Source organism: Falco cherrug, chromosome 1 (genome assembly GCF_023634085.1).
Source record: "Falco cherrug isolate bFalChe1 chromosome 1, bFalChe1.pri, whole genome shotgun sequence".
NCBI classification, from domain to species: Eukaryota; Metazoa; Chordata; class Aves; order Falconiformes; family Falconidae; genus Falco; species Falco cherrug.
Genome location: NC_073697.1, coordinates 123,771,207 through 123,791,423, shown reverse-complemented (window position 1 = coordinate 123,791,423; position 20,217 = coordinate 123,771,207). Strand labels below are relative to the sequence as shown.

The 20,217-nt window shown below is 38.5% G+C and overlaps 1 protein-coding gene across 1 annotated transcript in view; it reads left to right on the top strand.

Moving 5' to 3' along the window:
• Positions 1-20,217, top strand: part of PITPNC1 (phosphatidylinositol transfer protein cytoplasmic 1) — an 87,050-nt gene that overhangs the window by 49,434 nt on the left and 17,399 nt on the right. The window contains exons 5-6 of the mRNA XM_055727380.1: positions 6,049-6,120; positions 17,009-17,104. Of these exons, the coding sequence (XP_055583355.1) occupies positions 6,049-6,120; positions 17,009-17,104 (168 nt within the window). The remainder of the gene's footprint in view (positions 1-6,048; positions 6,121-17,008; positions 17,105-20,217) is intronic.

Here is a 20,217-nt window from a genome sequence, read left to right as displayed (position 1 = left end):
GTCTCCCGTGTTACCTTGCTCCTCTCATTCCACCCATCCTTCTGGTTTATAAATGCCCCCCCGTTGCTCCAGGGCTGGTGGGGTGGGGGTGCCTGCCCCTTTCCCCCCTGCCCCTTGCTGTGCTGGGCATTCCCTCCTGCCCCATTGAGTCCAAGGACCTTCCACTACCCCACAGGCCCCATTTCCCTGTGCCTGTTACAGAGAAGTAGGGACTGCGTTTGTCTTTTCAAGGTTTTTGATCTTCAGTAAAGAAATGATTTTGCTACCCACTGATTCCCAAAACAGTGCCCAAAATTTTTGAATTCCAAGGATGTGGTATCTAGAAGTTATCTTATTAAAAAAAAAACTAATTTTGCTTGGGCAGTCTCACCTCACTGTAGCAGTTACTGTGTTCCTTACCTCGAGGCTCAGTGGAGATTGCTCTGTAAAGGATCCAGTTCCACCTGTATTGCCAAAATAATGTATATGTGGCTGTAGTAAAAAAAAAAAAAAAAAAAAAAAAAAAAAAACAAAACAAAACATCAGTCTGAAAAGTGGTGGGAGATCAGAGAAAAAATTTACATGAAATGACTGCTTCTCCAGGCTTTTGTGTTAAGATTTAGGGGGATATGCTTCTGATGCTGAAAAAAACCAAACCCAGGTGGGATTAATGTTTACTGTACAAAAATAACTCCCAAGGACTGTGGATTAACATCACAAGGAGCAGGAGAAGTGAAGTACCATAATGGGGTCCCTAGCGGTTCTTTGAACATTCTGCAGAAAGAAACCAAATGGAAAATGAAACTCCCTAAAACTATTGATGGAATAGCACTCACTTGTACAAAGCAGGTAACCCAGGGGAGAGAAACCCTTCTGTTACCCTCCGTCCACCGTATTTACTGACAACTCCAGTGATGCCTGCAGCCACCTCGGGTGTAGTTACTACGCAAAGGTTATTTTTACAGTCATTTCCATAAAACGATTGTAAAACACCATATGTGTTTGACTCTCTCTTTAAGGCTTTGGCAAGTGTTTTGGCATACTTTGGTTCTACCCTGTTCTTGTAAGTGTTGCTTATTGCTATGGCAACACTAATCAATCATCGTGCTAAAAATAGGCCTTTCATTTTTCAAGAGGTTATCTGGAGTGAATTGAAAATGCAACTGCGGTCTGTGTTTTCTGTGTGCTGCTTTCATTTCACTTTGTTTTAATCTGGAAATACCCATGCTTATGTGCGGTAATTACTGTTACAGACTCTGGTTATACCTGGTTGTTTCCTTGAGCCTTAAACCTCTCCTAGTTCTTCCAAAAGGGGTGCCAAGTGTATGAATTTTAAGAAAACAAACAAAAAGCCCAGAATATTCTCCTTATTTGTCACAGGTGTACTGGATTATAACAAATTTTTAAGGGGGTTTATAACATCTAAAAAATCTGGAAGTGACAATAAAAGACACCTCCTTTGAGAGCTTTACACAAAGAAACCTTATCATTGAAGACACTGGGACTCTGAAGATTTTGTCCTATTATGTAGAATTTAAGCCTAATTTCAAGTTAAAGAATCAATTTACCTTTTTTTTTTTTTTTTTTCCCCAAAGAGAAACCTTGTAAGCTGTAGAGATAGTGAAATGGAAAACTGGAAAGGCTGCCCAGCGCATTCCTGTGCTCAGTGTGTGGATTGGCAGCCAGGTTTGTGCTGGAAGAACACACGCCCCGGGGGAGGCAGAGCAGAAAGGGAGTGGTGCTTTGAGCGGAAAAAAAAAAAAAATCTAGTAAAAGGTTCATTACTTACCATTCACTCCCAAGTTTGATTCCTACTGTTGCATAACACTTTTAATCCCTGGCTAAGTAAATACACAGCCCCTTAAGGAGGGGTGGGGGGGGAAAAGCAACTTTGTGCATGATGAATAATAAAGTCTTTTGAATGATGCATAAACAGTTTTCTGGTTCTGCCAGAGCCCTCTGCCAATTAGTCAGAGTGCAGCTGATGAATCATGAGACACATTCTGTGAAATGTTCAAAAATTTGGACCCTGCTAAGTGTTCCTGAAAGCCAGTGAGACCCCCCACAGCTGCTTAAAACAGTGGTTGCCAGTCAGTTGAGTTTCTGAGAAATATATTTGAATCGGAGTACTTTTTGGTGGATTTTTGTTTTTATTTTGGGTAAATTCATGTTACCATTTGTAATCTCAAATTAGATTGTTAGAGCCCTTGCCCTTACACTAAATACCCAGGGAGGCTGACTTTTAATGCCTTTATGCAGAAAATGACTTTGTGCTGTCCAATGAGGTGGCTTGAGGTATATGGAATTTACAATTCCTATTCTGTAATACTCTGAAGATCCTTACTTTTTTTTACTTTTTTTTTTTTTTAAACGCAGGGTTAGATCTCTTCTGTTTTTGTTACAGTTTAGATTCTGGGTCACAGGAAACAACAACTAGAATCAAGCAGTGGCTTGCTGAACTGCTACAGGCAGCCTAATGAATCCTTGAGTTCAATAAATTAAATGGCTCCATTTCAAAGTTTTGTGATCTGACTCATTGCTGGTAAACTCTAGACAGTGGCTGAAAATAATAGATAGTTTTGAATAGCAAGGTAAAAGGGGAAATCTGGCATTTTGCTTTATTCAGTTTCCTCTGAAACTGTAGCCATGCATCAAATCAACAGCACAAAGGTTTTTCGTATTTTGCATTTTGATCCTCCACTGTGCCTGAAAGTGTGACATAAACCCAACTGTTTTGATAAAGAAAAATGGTTTTAGTATTGAAAAATACGCTCCATCCAAGTCCTATATTTCTATAGTTAGATCATAGGTAAAGATACTTCAATCACAACAGGACCTGCTTTGGTGAGGATGTCGGTTTGTATTCGCTGTCTATGTGGAAGATGCTATATTGAAGTTCCTTCTGTCAGTGAGTTTTCAAACGTGACAAAGGGACCATGAGAGCAGCACCAAGCCCTGTGGTGGACTCTGTGGATACTTAAAAGAGCTGAGAGAGCTGCACTGCCCAGAGCTGCTAAGGTCAGCAGTCGGTTTCCATAGCCACTGAGGCTTCTGACAAACCTCTAGACTCGGGATGCGTAACTGAAAAGTGTGCACAAACTCACAAAGCTCTGACCTACATACTCAGGCTGCTCAAACATTATGTTCCTGATGACCCTTCCACTAGTGACAGATCACTGATGTCATTCTGCTTCCTGTTTTTATCAATTACCAGATTTTATTTAGGGGGTGTTGATTGTATTTAATTACATAGCAAAGAAAATTAAATTTTGGTCCTCAGCTCAAGAGCACAGTTGCTAAACACAAGCTAACATGTAAGTAAAACATAGCCTAGAGCAGTAACCTGGAAATATGCAGATGTGATGCTAGTAAAATGTTCTAAACAACTGGTGTATCATAAATAGTACGGCATGCATCTCTACTATTTCCAGTGAAAATGTTTCTAAAAGCTGTTATTCAGACCTAAACATTGACTCCTCGGTAGCGCAGTACGGGTTACTGCATTCAGTAAGCAGCACTAGTAAGTGCTAATAAAACGAAGTCCTCGCTGACAATCTCCTGTTTCCTCGCAGATGTTCCCACAGGATGCCCATACGCAGAGGTCTAGGTTGCTGTCAGCAGGAGCTCTGTACACCTGGACTGTCATCCCTGTAGATAAACAACTTCGTAAAATACAAGGCTGCCATATACTAAAGTTTTGAGATCAATAACCCATGGTTTTACCACCCTAGCGCCAATGGAGTTGTTTTCCAAATGTGTTAAAAACTGTGCAGTAGATGATGTCTGTTGTTAGGTTATGCATTTTCTTAAAATCTGCTTTTCATAATCCACCTCCAGTAGTAATTTACTTTTCAATCCTCCATCTTCTTCTGTGAATATGGAAAACAACTAGAATGTTGGTTTATGCTGTTTGAATACGAATCCTCTCAATGGCATCAGTTTTAGGACATGCTGGCATCCCTGTGTCTCCTCGGTCATTCCCTGCTTTTTGGTAACACCACATTTACAACTTTTCTTACTCTAGAAACATTTGCTTACAGAATTCTTTTAATCAACCCCTTTTATTCATCTTTTCTTCCAGCTAACCATATAGTTCAAGGACGTTCTTTCCACCTTTTGGTTAATTTTGGAGGTACAAACAGAACCTTATGACAAACATTGGCTCGCCTTTGGGGTTTTTTTCCCCCAACTTCTTTCCCTGTAGTGCCTGCTGTTTGCCAAGGCTTTTGCTTGCAGATGCCTTTGGATGTCTGCCAGAATAGGAGCAACATACTGAGATACATGGTGAAACCTCAATTGGGAGAATATTTGGATTTTTGTGTGTGTTAATTCCTGTTACAAGATCCCCAGTTCTGACAGACTGCTTATAAATATTGTATATTTTCAGCTGGCACTTCTTGAGATGTATACATAGGAAATGTTTAATTGCCCACAAAATATGGGTAATAGGAGCTAGCAGATCTGTCACTGAACTTGCCCCATCCTGCACTCCACATACTGCTGATTTCATAGTTTTGTGGGGGTGGTTTTCCCCCCTCCCACGTATTCACTCAATGAACAAGTTGCAGAGCTGAGAGCCTGTCACAGCTCAGGTTGAACTGAAATTCAGAAATGTGCTCCTCCACAGAAACCTTGAATAAAAGGCAAAACACGTAAGACGTGAAGAGCAGCCTGTGCGGTGTGGGCAGCTGCAGCACCAGCAAGATCCATGGGAGTGTTTCATTATGATACTGGGAAGACAGTTTGACCAGAAGCCTTCCATGGCATCAGAACCTTATTCTGGCAAAACTTCACTGAGGATTGATTCGAGATCTGCTTGTGAATACCGGATGCCCTGTGATCAGAAGAAGTTTGAACAATGACTTGTTGGCTGCTGTCTGTGGCATCAGGAATATATTCTCTGCAGTCTCAAAGGAGCTGGCTTGTCATTTCAGTTTTGCTGCACTACAGCTGCTCTTCTAAATCACCTCTTTTCTTAGTCATCAGCCCCTCCCTTAAAAGAACTCTCCAAATTTTATCAAGTCCAAACTTGGACCAACAGCAATGCGAGCACTGAGGCATCATAATGTCCTCATTGTATAATCTGTGTGTACAGCACATTAAATAGTCATGGTCTTTACAAAGCCACTTTGCCACAGGGTATTAGCGATGCATCATGCAGGGAACTGGCACTTCGGTTTCACTGGCAGTTAGTGCAAGAAAAGACTTGATGACTTAACATTAAAGATGCTGAACCGGTATCCTTCAGAGCTCGTTAGACAGTTACTCTATCTGCCTATCTGAAACGTTGTTTTGAAAGAATAACTGTGAAAGGCTAAAGAAAAGATACTTGAAATATTTTTTCCAGTGGAACTGTGTTGCCTAGTATTATAAATTCTAGCTGTGATAAGCCAACTAAATTAAGTAATGCATAGAAAAATAAATTTATTTGGGCGTAAAATACAGAAATTGTCTTTAATAGAAAATAAAATATTGTCTTTAATAGAAGAAACATTTGCGTATTCTTAATTTTTTGCATTATTATGTAAAGATTGATTTGGGCTTAGTATAAAGGAATTTCCACAGCGGCTCATAATCCATCTTAATATCATTAATAGGAAATTATGCTGAAGTTAATTTCTCACTGGAAAACTAGAAGCCCTCACATATCAAAGCATTGTTGTCTGTTTGGTTAGCGCCTGCAGCTAGTGAAGTGTCCTTGGATTGTTTTGTATGGAGAATAGACTAACCTTTGATAACAAATACCTAGTTGCTGCCGAGATCCTAGTGAACTGAACTTTTAACAAGATTTTCAGGATATTTGTACTCTTGCGCATCGTGGGCATTAAAACTACTGTCTCTAGTTATTCCAGAGTACTTACACTAATTTATTTATACCTTTGTTATAGATAGAATCTCTACATCCTTCCAGAATCATAAAAACCTTCACTCTTATCTTCTATGTACGTTTACTCTTCCTTGAAGTAATCTGAAAAAATTAAGAAAGCTGATACCAGACAGGATGTGCTGCATATGTCAGCTGATGAAGCAAGGCATATTTTTGTCAAACATATTTTTCTTTTGTTGCAGTGTTCATTTTTGCCTAAATTCTCCATTCACATAGAGACAAAATACGAGGACAACAAAGGAAGCAATGACAGCGTAAGTACGATGGCTTTTACAAAATTTCATTTAATCCTTTTAGTTAATCGTGGTCCATAACTGGAGGTTTGTAGGTCTTTCAGTCAGGGAAAAAGGTGTAATCAAGCTTGTATCTTTGCACCTACCTGGGTGTCCTGTTCATTAGCAGCTTGCCAGCTTGCAGAGTAGCTAGCTCTAAAGCACCCTAAAATGAAAGGTTTCTGTACAGAACTTCCTTTCTGAATCTCATTTTCTACTTGTTGCTTTTCTAAACACAACATAACTTAATATGTTAATTTAGTCCTGATGAATATTCATGGAGAGTAAAGAAAAGATTATTCTTTCTATTTATTTTTTGTGTGTGTGTGTGTTAATTGTATTCCACTTTATCTGCTTCATGTTATTTTCCTCTGAGTTAAGGGGGTTGAATTCCAAGGAGCTGTTAGGAAGAGCAAACAGGAAACTAAACAATGGTCAGAGATGAGACATCCCAGTAAACGACTTCAAGGGAACAATGGCTGGGCTGTTGAGGTGATGCTTTTGGCAACCACCTCCCAAAAGTTAAAAAGTTATCAACAGTTAGAGCTGAAAAGGATAATTAACTATGCAAAATCCTCTCCAGAGGAAGGGTGGCAGTGAGTAGCCAGCAGCTGCTGATCGGGAGATGCTCGGGATAGAAGGCAGGAGGTCCGTCGGATTTTGTTGCCCTGACAGGGAGAACAGCAGTCTGTACAGCACAGCTTGCAAGAAAACAATAACAATAAAGCCAGGCATGTAAAGATTCAGCCCTTGGATTAATACACAAATATGTTTCTCTCTGTTTCATGTTGGTACACTTTAAACAGTCATTTGTTGCAGACTTACGGGAGGAAGTTTCCTATAGGTGTGATACACAGGTTAAAATGTCTGGAAAATGGATCTGTAACACAGAGACCTAATGAAGGAGCGTTTAAACTCATCCTTGAGGAGGAAGGTGGCGGTAAAGCAGATTTTAAGGGGTGTGAGACAGAGCCCTTCAGCTTCCCGGGGCGTCCCTCTAGCAGCCCAGTTAAGGTTAAAGCGTTCTGCTCTCCAGATGGGAGGTACATTTCCCTAACTGCCTTGGGCCTGCGTGTTAATAAGCCCGACAGCTGTTGCACTGCTTATGGCAGAATAATCACATGTAAAAGAACAAGGTTTAATTCTGAATAATGCTTTTGGCATGCAGACGCTTTCCCAATGGGAACATGACAGCGATCATGCATTAGCCACCAGATACCAACAACTTTCTGTCACTGCGAGTCTAAGCCAGATCAGTGAGAGAGGACAACAGCGTATTACATGACCAACAATATGAGCATTATGTCATTTACACACTCTTTAATGGTCACTTCTGATTTTTGGCAGCACTTTAATTCTGAGCAAGCCCACACCTTTGCTTTCCGGAGGGTACAGGCTCGTTTTCTGGTAATGATAATGTCAGCAATGAGAAGACACATTCCGTACTGATGCCTAACAGAGAAAGAACCAAAGCTATTTAATCAGTAAATTTTCAACTTTTTTCTGTCTGTCAGCTTTGTGGCTAAAATACTATGAATCAAGTCCCAAGTAGTACCCCGCCAGTGAATTTAAGATGAAAGGAACACGGAGGTAGGGTACACAAATGATGTAAATCAAAGAAGAATGGAGGTGGGGTAATACATTTCCTTTATATTGTGGTACCTGAGTCACAGACTAGGCAAGTATTTACCAAGATTAACAAATGTAATTGACTCTTAAGATGAATTAGAGGCCTGCACTCCAGCCCTAATTTACATGATTTTGTAATTCTGAGAGCTATGCTACTCACTTGTGTGAACACGATAAACCAATGGAAGATGTACGTTTTTGCTGTTGACCCAGTGACATTGGTCTGGTGGCACAGATGCAGCTGGTACAGCACTGAAATGCTGGAAGGTTAGTAAAGATGGAGTGACATGATTGAGCCTCTGGAGAGACTTCTGTTAAACCAAACACGTTGGAGCTAGGACTAGGAGTTGATCTTGTTTGTATTACTCAATGAGTAGGCTTAAACCCCACTTAAGAAAATGTGAAGTGTATTTCTCCTTCGTGTTAGACAAGTTTAGTTTAAATTTCACTCTGTTTGCCTGGTCAGAAAACAAAGGAAACATAGAATCCATTTCTGTAGATTTCCATAGATACACTGTATTTTTCTTCATTGTAACTATCAACCTCAGCTGATGAAGAATTAATCCAAAATATACTTACTTAAATTTTGCAGTTGTAATGCAGAATATACTGAATGAGTATTAATAGGACAGTAATGAGGATAACTCAACTCAACTATTTCTAGCTATATTTTTCGAGATCATACAGGTTTTTTGAAGTCTTTGAACTCTGATCTATTCTTCATTTCCATGCTAACAAAGTAGATATTGATTGTGAAAAACAATGATTAGATATAAGGATACTAAAACTAATTCCATTGATTAGTGGAAGAAATCTAAATATAGAAGAAATATAAATGCTCTCGGGTTCCTGTTGTCATTTAGCAGGCTAGTATGCTATTCAAATTATTTTATTTAACATGCTGTATTGTCTGGTAAAATTCTACCTAATCACTGCAATGTATCTTGATGCAGAAGTCTTCCTGATTTTTCTTCTAAATTGTGATGATAGAAGAAACTAGTGAAGGATAATAGTATCTGCTTTGGAACTTGATTTTTCTATCAAGTCATCACTTCAACCTGTTTTAAATATACTTAAAGCATCGTTGTCCCAGCCTCTTAAAAAGTTTGCACTTGATTTGCACAAATATAAATGTTGTCAGAAAGAACAATGGACAATAAACCCTTTATTTCAATAAAACGTTGGCGAGGTGATAGTAGCGCAGTACCATAAATCCATCCAGTTGCGATTTCTAGTGCTACAGTGCAGCTGATTTGGCTGTGTCCTGTCTCGATGTTCGCATGGCAACTCCCTCCTTAGCAAAACAGAATCAGTGTAGGATTAAAATGTGAGTACATCAAATATTGTTGTTGCTACCTTGCAGCTTTACAGCTTCATTAATAGTGTTAGAAACTAGACCAGTGAGTCAAGCCATTCAGTGTTTCCTCTTACAAGTCTTTTGAAAAGTAAACTTAAAGAGAAATTTTATTTTTATTTTACTTTTCTTTTTAAGTTACAAAATGGAATTTCTAAAAATTAGAATATTTTCTGAAATGTAAATGACACTGTAGGTGGTATCTGTGAAAATACGGCTTCCTTATTGCGTCTTTAGCTGCTTACGCAAGTCAAGGTTGCAGCAGATACCGCTGGGAAGAGGGAAGTGCAGGTGCCCGCAACAGACGGCATCACTGAGCACAGACAAGCTATAAAAGTGCATATTAATCACCCAGTGCACTTTTTTCCCATAAGAACAATTGGCAATTAGGGAAATTGAATATGGATACGCAAAGTCAATATTTGGATATTAAAACCGTTAATACAAGAGTTTATATTAATACAAGTTAAATACAAGAGAATTCTTAAGGTTATCTAATTAATGAAGCAGTCAGAAATCACAGGCAGGAGTGGTATGAGTTACTGCTTGTTTGCGAATAAATGATTAGTCTGGTTTTCATCAGCAGACTTCGTTAAACCTCTTTTTTTACCTGGGCAGATGTTACTTTCTTTTAAAAATCCATTGATTGCTCAGTATTTATGTCACATAAGTCTGATTTCATTCTATATGGTGTATTGCTCTCCCCTTTCTCCCATCTCTATTCTTCCTGTCTGACTGTACACTACAAACAGTTAGGGTTTTTTTAATTTTAGTGGGGAATACACCAACTCAGGCTTTCTGTCGATGAGAAAGGACCTACCACATGGCTCCGGTAGATACCGTAATTAGTGCACAGTAATCTCACGCACTGCAGCTCCGTGTCTGCTTCCATGCCACGGTCTAGTCGTGGTGAAAATTTCTGACAAGCAGTTTGTAGCTGAAGGTAGAGGAAAGCTGAAGTGAAGGTGGACACTGTGCAAGCAAACCACTGAATCACAGAGACTTTTCAGTTTTCCTATTTGTTGCAGGAGGATCATTACGTTTGACTGGGTTTTGTTGTTTTGTTTTGTTTTTTAGTCACAGAATTAATTTCTGGTGATATTTGGGCAGTGAATTTTTGCCATCTGATAGCATCTGGGGAGAGTAAAAAAGTACAGCTTGTAAAAATAATCCAATAGTTTTCAATAATGAAAATTCACTATATGTAAAACTTCCAGTGCCTTGCTCTTTGTAGCACAACACTTTGCTCTGGAAAACTCAACGGCTGGATCTTGATTATTAAAGAATAACACGCAAGATCTTAAAACAGTGCGATCTTTGTTAAAGGGCTGTGATATTGATTAATAAGAATAACGTTCTTAAGGGTAATGAAGGTGTGGAGTAAAGATTTTGAGGCAGAGTTACAGTTCAAAATGACAAAGTATGGGCATCACTGGACAAGTTTTTCTAAGTGTATGTCTCAGTAATGCCAATAAAGTCATCAGAGCTACAGCATTAATTCTTCGTCAGTCAAGAGAAAAATATATTATCAGCGTGTTTCTTGCCTTTCAAAGATAATATAGTGTTGAAAGTGCATCTCAGAATGATGACAAAAGCTAGTTCTGTATTCCATATAGTTATAAATTAACACCAGCATCATTTGACACATTAATATCTTGAGCACGCTAAACCCAGCCAGTTAATAGCAGATATTATTTGATAGGCAACCTAAGTAAATTGCAGTGCCATCATGTAAAGTCAGAAAATCCTTTCCTGACAGCGAGATCTAATTCTGCAGCCCTACAAGTGACCAGGTGTACAGTATTGGATCACTTATCATGCTTCATCCTTAGTGTGTATTTCTGAAGTGTTGGTTGTGGAACAGTTGACTAAAGTAAAATATATTTTAGGTATGGCCAGCTAAGAAGAAAAGCAGTTTCTAGTTTTGCTAGTTTTAGGGTGTTGTTTTCCTCTATTTTTGTCTCCTATCTTAGTAACTTGGAACTAGGTTGTAACAAACTTCAATATAGCACATGTAAATTAAATGTAAATTCACTATTTAAGGAAACTGCATGAAACACTGATTTCAGCTGAAACGGATTCAGCTGTGCCCTGGCTTAGCCTTGCTGCACTACAGCATATCGTTCTGTAAATTGTATAAAGGATTGCTAAGCATCACTGCAAAATATGTCAAAAGGGTCACTTTGAGGGACGATTTCATTTGCACCGGGACTTTTTCTGTAGGGTGGTATGGAGTGTCTGTTTATCTCCTGTATAATTTGCAATGAAAAATCTTGATTTTGTGAAGCTTTCCCCCTCTAACAAGTCTCAAAAAACCCAGGCAAACGAATGGAGAGGTTAGCCTAAAATGTCTTCTGTGTGGAGAGCTTTCTTTGTGTTGAACGTAACTGCAAACAGTATGTCCCAAGCACAGATGGCTATCACTGAGCATAACATAAGGCCCATACTGACAGAGAGTGTGAACAAGTAACATGGTTGTGGCTCAACTTCTTGATTTTTCTTAACTACTGAAATTAATTAGTAAATCTGGCACTTGCAATAGATGTGCCTTGAAAAAAAACCTAATCCCAGTAAATATTATTGGTAGTCTATTATGGTCTTGGAAGCATAGCTACTGTGGCATCATTACATAAGAATACATTTCTTTGTTCAGAAAGTACAAATCTCAATGAGATATTTTCTAAGAGATGGAATAGTAGAAGAGTCGTGACATGGAGATAAAAAGGAGCAGGGAGGGAGGCTGCTGATAAATATGTAACTGCCTCTTCCACTCTGTGGCAGACAGCAATATTCCCATGCTGTTCAGTGAGCCAAATTTACTTCTCACCAGGAGAGCTTCAATCTTTTTCCATAGAAGAATTGCTCCCAATTATGTGTGTCCACATAAATAGTTGTAGCCAGTGAACAGGTTTGAAATTGGTCAATTCTTGAAATCTTTGCCCAAGTAAATCTCAAAAGCAAATTAATGGACTTTGGGGGTACCGGAGGTTGGAACGTGACTTACTGAAAAGCTATACACTGAATAAAGCTCCATAGATCAAGTTCTGAGTAGGTGTTCTTTTCTTTTAGACCAAATTTTCCTTGAGAAAAATGGGAATTAAAGTGGACACAACCTGCTGAAGGATGCTGTAGTAATGAATTGGAGACTAGCCAGTAGTTCTGACAATGGCAATCTAAGGAGATTAGAATTTCAAGGTGGAGAGTAGGTTTTATGCCAGGTTTTAACCTTCTTTTGATAGGAAGAAAAAAAAAATTACTGCAGTTCTAACTGCAATTAAACCTCTAACTTTCACGTACTATGAAATCAGATTTAAACCATCCTACAAATGGTAGATACATAGGTATTCTGCTCATAGAAAGTGCTCGTCATCATGCAGGTTGCTCAATACCTGCAGCTGCAATACTGGACTGCATTTCAGGGATAGGAGAAAATACAGAGAAACGCCAAAAGCTTCAGTGAAGTATCAATATTTGAATTAAAAAAAGAAGAATTTATGTTGCATATATGCATTCAAGCTTGGGGGCTCTTCTAGATGTGTACTGTGTTTTTTCCTGTTTTGTTGAAGCTTGATGACAATGAATGAATCGATATAATGGTGAGAAAGGCAGATATAAATTTAATTTGATTTCAAATTCTAATGTTTAAAGATATACTTGTCGTGCCATTCATGTCATAGCCTGCCTATCCCATTAAGATGCCATCTTGTGATGTCCAGCTCTGCAAAGTCAAGATTGAAGTTTGTCGGGATGCCTGTTGGCTTTGTTGGCAGGGCAGGGAAAATGGGGAGGCAGAAAGAGAAAAGCTGCATTTTCAGGTGTAGATATTAACTCAAGGATTCAATAGAAGAGGAAATTTGATTTAAAGTAGAATTTTTCATCTCAAGAAATTGAATTTACACATTGCACATTGAACAATGTAGTCATTTTGGCTTAAGTTTGTAGATAGGCACAGGTGTCTGATTACTTAGCACATGGGATAATACCCATTACCTGCCTGTAATTAATTTAGGGGTGCTCTGCTTTTTTGGAAAAAAAGCCTTTAGCTCTTACCTGTTTCATTTCTCTGCCTTAGCTGCATTTCTCAGCAATGGCTGACTGTCTGGATCGAACAGAACAAGTAAGAAAAACATAGAGATCTTTTCTTGCCCAAAGCGTCACAAGGGATGAAAAAAATAGCTTCCAGAAAAAAACATATCCATTTTCAAACTTGTTTGTTTATAGTACTGATTTTTTTTGTATAGGCTGCCTTATCACTTTCTAACAACTTGTCTTTATTGCTAAGTTGACCTGTTATTTAACTGTTTCCACAGGGAGTTTTGTGTCCTGTATGTACTGTTCAAAATGTGAATTAGCTGCCTTATTACAGTCTTCTGACCACAAACTCCTGGTATCTAGGCTGGCGGAAAAACCATTTTGTAGTAAAGACCAAGATGAACAGCTTTCCAGCTGGTAATCCCTTGAATACCTTCTTTACTCTCACTGAGGGGGAAAAAAAAAAAAAAAAGAATCACGAGAGGGAAGCCTATGTTATGAAACAAAAGCCTAGCCAAACAAGCGCAGGTTTGACCATCAGTCCTGGTGGTGTAGACGAGTGAGGAGTTTGCCAGTGTGAATATGATCCATGGATTCAGCTCAGCCTGGCTTTAGACTGTTTATATCCAGACCAGCTTAGCTGTAGTGATTGGCCATAAAAGTTAAATTTTGCATTAGCTACATCTGAGTGAGGTTGAAGCCAGCAACTGAGCCTGAAGGTAGAAGAAAAAGAAGAAAAATGGGAAGGGAGCTTGTAGGAAAAAAGATATTAAATTTGTTGTTGACTTACTGTTGTCTCATAACCTGACTTTCTGTTCTGGCTTTGGCTACAAGGAAGAAAGAAGTTACTAGCAAAGTATGCGCTAGGACATGTCATTGTAGGTCCTGAGGAAAATGAAGAAAAGTAAGTTAAATACACCAGCACTTGTATTTCTGCAGTATCCTGTGTCATCTTTCTTTCCTGAAAGAATCCTCAATCATCTGCCAGGAGATTTTTTATTTTATTTTATTTTCTTCAAAAATAACTATTGACAATTGTAAAGATGACCCAGTTGAAACTTTTCTTGCACTTTTTGTCACGATGTGGGTGAATCGGTCTCAATAATGAGTTCTCATTCCTCTTCGAAAGTGGAAGTGGACAAATGCTAGTCTGTTGTAAAAAAGCTGTCGCAGCCCCCCCAGAAAGACCCCAAAACCTACAGCAAAAAGGACATTTCAGTCTGAATGTTATTCTTTGTTTTGCATTTGATTGTGTATTTCAATCTCAATTAATTACTTGGCTTCCAAATGTAAAGCCTGTCCAGTTCTTTCCAATGTAATATTTAATATTCTGCTTTTCTACATCATCTTCTTAAGGGTACAGATTGTTCTCACCATTCATTTTCTGCACATTTGCAAATACAGTTGCACAGATTGGGAGCCTTATGCTTCTTTTCGTGGCCTTTAATCTCTTCCTTTAAAACTTTTAAATTTCTTTAGTCGCTTTGATCACAAACGCAATAAACCCATTCCTCCCTACAGGTTTTAAGACAATCCCAGATTATGTGGCTAGGAGAGGCAATAAGAGAATTAGAGCTAAGAAAGAAAATCAGTCTTGTTCTCTAACGACCTGTTATTTTCTACTGCTGATAGAATGAGAAAATTAAATCTCTATCTGCAAATCTTGTGAGAACAATCTAAGAAGGGGAGAAGCATAAATGATTAGACAAGAGCTTCTGCCAGCAAAGGGAGGCGAGAATGACATTCAGCAAACTTTTGGAATGGAAGAAATGGTCAGAGATAGCCTGAGCAGCAAATAAGGCATAGTTGAAATGGTTGAAAAATTCCTCTTGGTTTTGACAGACTGGCAAAGGCATCTGTCATCCCTGCTTCTATCAAAGCATTTTAAAGAGAGAAAAATAATTTTAAACTGTATTACTTCGATGTGCATTATGTGGATCAAGCCTGTGACAGAGCAGGGCACAGTTCTTCAGATGAGATACTGGGTAATGGTCCACATTTAGATCTCTGCAGATGTGCAGAAATCTGCATGTGCTTGAATTTATTAGGCTTGTACTTCAGCCATAGACTGATGCAGAGCCTCGGCTGACCTGGTAACGTCCATTTGAGAGAAATCTCCATTATTTTATTTAAAGCTCAGAGATTACGGTGAAATGTATCTTGTTCCAGAAATAGTTCAACTGATTTCATCAAGGAACATCTGAATTTGTTTAGGAAAAAAACAAGTGAGGAAGCTTATAAAAAGTGACCTACATTATATATATAAAAAACATAACAGTTATTTTAAAAAATGTACCCTGATTCTAAGAAAGAGCACTACAGAGGAAGGACCTCTCAGCTCAAATTTGTTCAAATAATCAATGTAATCTTTTGCAAAACAAGGTTTGGAGAAGGAAAATAAGTACACAAATAAAACCAGACTGGAGTTTCCCTTTGTTCAGTTGTGCAGTTTCAGAGACGTCCACATTTTATATGCAGCTCAGTAAGCACTCAGTGTTGCCTGTTTTATTCCAGTACTGTTAACTACCAAGACAAGTTAAAATTGTAGGGTCAAACTTTGGCTTTTCGAATATTTGAATTATGATTTCCTGAGCAACGTTCTTCTTACCAGCTGCGGTACTTGTTCACTGTAGCCTATTGCTCACTTTGAATGCTTTAAATGGGCAGCCGCATTTCTTTCAGAAATAATGAAGTAGCATTCTTGTTACTGAATAATTGCTGGCATTTTATATTTTTAACTGTTCCTCTAGGATGAAATGTAATGAAATGAACAGAGCGTACGGTACATTTATTTTTCTTAAAAAAAGGAAAACAAAAATATTTATGCTTCCTGGAAATGTTAGCTATAGAACATTGTGCCTCAAAGGAAAAAAACACATCGTTAGCTTGTTACCCATCTTGACACTGTATGCACGGCTTCCCTGAATTTTATGATAGCCTTTTAACTAGTCACTATTTCCAAGTCCCAGAATCATGAGTAGAAATTTATTGCAGACAAAGCGTAAGTTGCATGGGTCACTGAGATGCCTAAATAATTAAATTACGGAAACAGGCACAGAAGCCTACTACGGTGCAGATGCAAATGGCCTGCATTTGCAAAATATACCCGTCATTTGCCTTGCATAAAACAAGAGACTTGGTGTTCAAAACCAGTTCCTAAAGGATTAAAATTAAAATAAGCTGTATGTGTGCACAAATGAATAGTGGAAGTTTCCAGCTTCCACTGAGGTCTGTTCAACCAAAATTTTGATTCTCAGTATAACAGCAACTTCGCCTGACCCGTTCACGCAAAACAGCTGCAACTCATTAGTGTCCCTAGAGTGAAAACGTTAGAAACACCCAGAGTCCAGAAAGTCAGGTTTTTACACAGTGATGGAATCTAGTTCAGAGGTTAGTTAGAGGATTCGAGTTCTAGTTAAAGGATGCAATGAAACCAAGCCTAGTTGTTGACTTTACTATTTGTGACGGAAGTCTCCATGTACAAAAGGCAAGAGCAGCGGTGTGAGCAGTAGGTGCTGAACGCAGTGTGTTCTAATGTACAGTCCACTGTCCCCTGACCTGACATAGTGAATTGTTCCCAAAACAGCCTGTGGCCTCATTCAGACTGTTGTTAACCTTGCTCAGGAACACCTTGCTCGTATATGATCTTTTCTTCCCTTTGACATTTGCAGTGGGCTACAGAATGTGACCGTGACCCTGCAAAAGCTTTCGATTCTTGCATCAGAGGCAGTTCAGGTGCAAGCCCAACATACGTCATGTTGCACAAATCATTGAAATCACTCATAACCATTATTCCAGGTGGATTTTGCATGGGTGGTGTTTTGTTACAGTGTTGAATTTCTTTACATCTCGCAGATTTTTGACAAAGAAGCTAAAGATCTGGAGCGAGAAGTCTGCTTTATTGATATTGCGAGCGATGAAATCCCCGAGCGCTATTACAAGGAATCGGAGGTAAGAGACAACTTGGTTGTGAAATGGTGAAGAAGGGGATGTAAAAGCAGGAAAGCTTTGATAGGAATCAAAACAATTTTATTTTTGTATGAAACCTTGCTGGTCAGCAGTATTTGAAAAGCTTTCAGTCAGAGGGGAAGCAGATAGCAACCCTCTGTCTGGGTTGCCTGACACTTTCTTTTGCAGATTCCTCCGACCTTTTGAAATGCTTTCATACCCTTATCAGAACATACCCTGTACTACACCTTTGATTTTCAGCTGACTTCGTTTGAAGCTGAAAGGGCCTTTTCTTTGAATTGTGGAGCTCAGTGAAGTGTCTGCAGGTCCGAGAAGTTTTAAACGTGCCTGTTGTCCTTATTTGCATCCTGCCCCAACTACTAAGTCATGCGAAGTGTCGCAGCCTGGGCAAAGAAAAGGTGCTGCAGTGAGAACAGGGCTGATGCTTGGGGGCCACCATGCCACAAAAGCAAGGAGGACTGAAGCATACTGCATACCCTGGTAAATCTGCCAAAAGGCATCGATGGCAGCAGACACATTCAGTCTCTTAAAATTCCCTGGAAAACTGCTCCCATGCATATTTGATAGCGCGTGGCTCTGAAGAACGTGTTTCTTTTAGGTCAGTGCAGTTTGCTGGTTTGAAATCAGCAGCCACCATGCGAATGAAGGTGAGGTCTCAATGTTATAACCTCAGACTTGAAAAATCACGGTTCAGGAAGCAGCAGGAGAGGAATGATCAGATCTATGCTTGCATTTAATTTTGGAGATAGGATTTGCCTCTGGAGCCAAGTATATATTCATAGCTGGCAATGAGTATGGCAGCTGTTGGACTATACAAAACGAGACTACATAATCATTTTTAGGATAGAAAATGAAGACCTGCCAATGAATGTATTTCTATACCATAGGAGACATGATTTTCAGACTAAAAAAAAGTCAGGGACTTGTTATCTTCCATTTATAGACCCTATTTCAAGTTTTATGTATGGGTCATAAACCAAAAATGGGTCTACGGTAGAATGAAAAGTAATTTCATTAGTTTCCTTCGATAATGAAACCCATCTGTTTAGTACCAAGAATTATATAACACCTCATGAAACAGCTGATCGATCCCATCATCTTATCTGAACTCCACGGTCTTCTGGTTCCATTTAGGAATGACTGCTGCTATTGAACGGGTCAGCATTTGACTGTGTTTTAAAGAAATCATGTAAGATTTTTAATCTCAGTGTCTGCACTTTCGGAAATTGTAAACACGAAGGTAACAACTAGCTTTTCAGCTTTCCCTCCTATTTTTAATAGCCAACTATTAAGGAAAATTTCAATGGGATTACTCCTATGATATATAAAACCAGCCTCATGACAAGTAAGAAAAGGATTTCAGAGTCTTTGTGTTGTTATTTCAAAGACAAATCTAGATCCCAAGCAAAATGGAATTTTATATGGGTTTAAACAACAAAAATAGCCCAGCATCTGCTGTTTTTTCTGTACTGATGGATGATTTGTATGTTGGTTACCAAATTCTGTTTCAGAATTCATACAAAATATTATGAACACCTTAGCACTTAACTGTGTACACATCCTGTAATTGATACTGAATTAATAATAGTTGAATTCAGTATCTTCCAAAGTTTACAAACTATGCAGTTTTAATGCTAGTATATGATGAAGATGAAGCCAAATTCCCATTTCTGATGAGGCCTCTCGCATAATTTAGGGACTATAAAAAGAATTTTATTGTTTGTGAATGTAATTTCCATCTGTTTTCAATCAGAACAGCATAAAAAAGTAACTCTTATGTAAATGAGAAATGATCTGTTTTCCAAATAACAGTTTCAGAGATAACTAAAAACCATTTACTGTAAGCTTTTGAAAGGTATTTTAGTTATACAGATAACAACAGTTTGGCTGCTTTTAGACCATCTAATCTGAATCGATGCTAAGTTTAAAGATTAAAAGTGAAGTACGATCCTCAGGATTTAAGAATTAGATCCCACAGGGTAAGTTCTGACTCCTGTCCGGAAAGATCAGTGAGAATGATTTTAACTTCAGGCATGTTAGTAATCTTAGTAATGGATCTTTCACATGCTTAAAATTAAGCCAGTTCCAGGATCAGCATACTTCGTGGCTTCTAGAAATGAGCTTTTAAAATTCTTTTATATCCTAACAAAAGTGCACCCCTCTTCAATGAAAAATATCCTTCAGTTTTTAGTAGCAAATTGCATTATTGGGTTGTATTACTGTATATTAGAGAGGTAGCTTAAATAATTGAAACCTTTCACTCCTGATTTCAACTGCTTGCACCTATGATCTAAAAAATTATCTTTTCAGTTGTCCTGATTTGAATGTTATAAACAGATCTATATTCTTTCTTCGAGTGTAACTTCCATAATAATGATTCACACATAAAAATACAAAATGTATAAAACAGCTTCATATGTATACTATTCCATTTGAATTGCACAGCTCATTTTGACTTGTGCTGGTACTGCTGAGAGAGGAGAAGTGTTCCATGAAAATGCTGTGATGGCTGAAGGGAAGATGATTGAATTCAACTTTGTGCACATCTGCTTTGTCTCTCCTTCTAAATATTAACTAAAATTGAAGAAAAAAAAATACAGTTAGCTGGAGGCTTAAGGAGAGCTGCTTTTTTATTGAGGGATGCTTTAAAGGAACCTCTGCCCACATAATACCGAGTGATCTCTTGACCAGAATCATCCAAGTGATGTGAATTCCCTTAAGAATGGAGGGCTTATCTGTCGGTATATGCATGAGAGGACTTAAATCACCAAGTAAACAGTGAATAAGAAGACAGTTTTGTTAGCTGTTACAAACACACACAGTCCAATTGTGTCTCCCGTGGAGGTACACTGATTTCTGCTGGCAGAAGAGTTGCCCTTGTGGAAGGCTGGAGGAGCTATGACTGACTGCAGCCCTTCTGGCTGTCTCAGAACAGGTGACTTAATTTGAGCTTAATGACCATCTACAAACTTCATTGTGAAGTACCCACCAGAATACTTAGCAGTGCTGCCATATATTAAAGAAAGCTTTTTTTTACAGGCATGGACCTAAAACCCCTTAAACTTGTAAGAAGTTTATATGCCAGGTTCCAAATT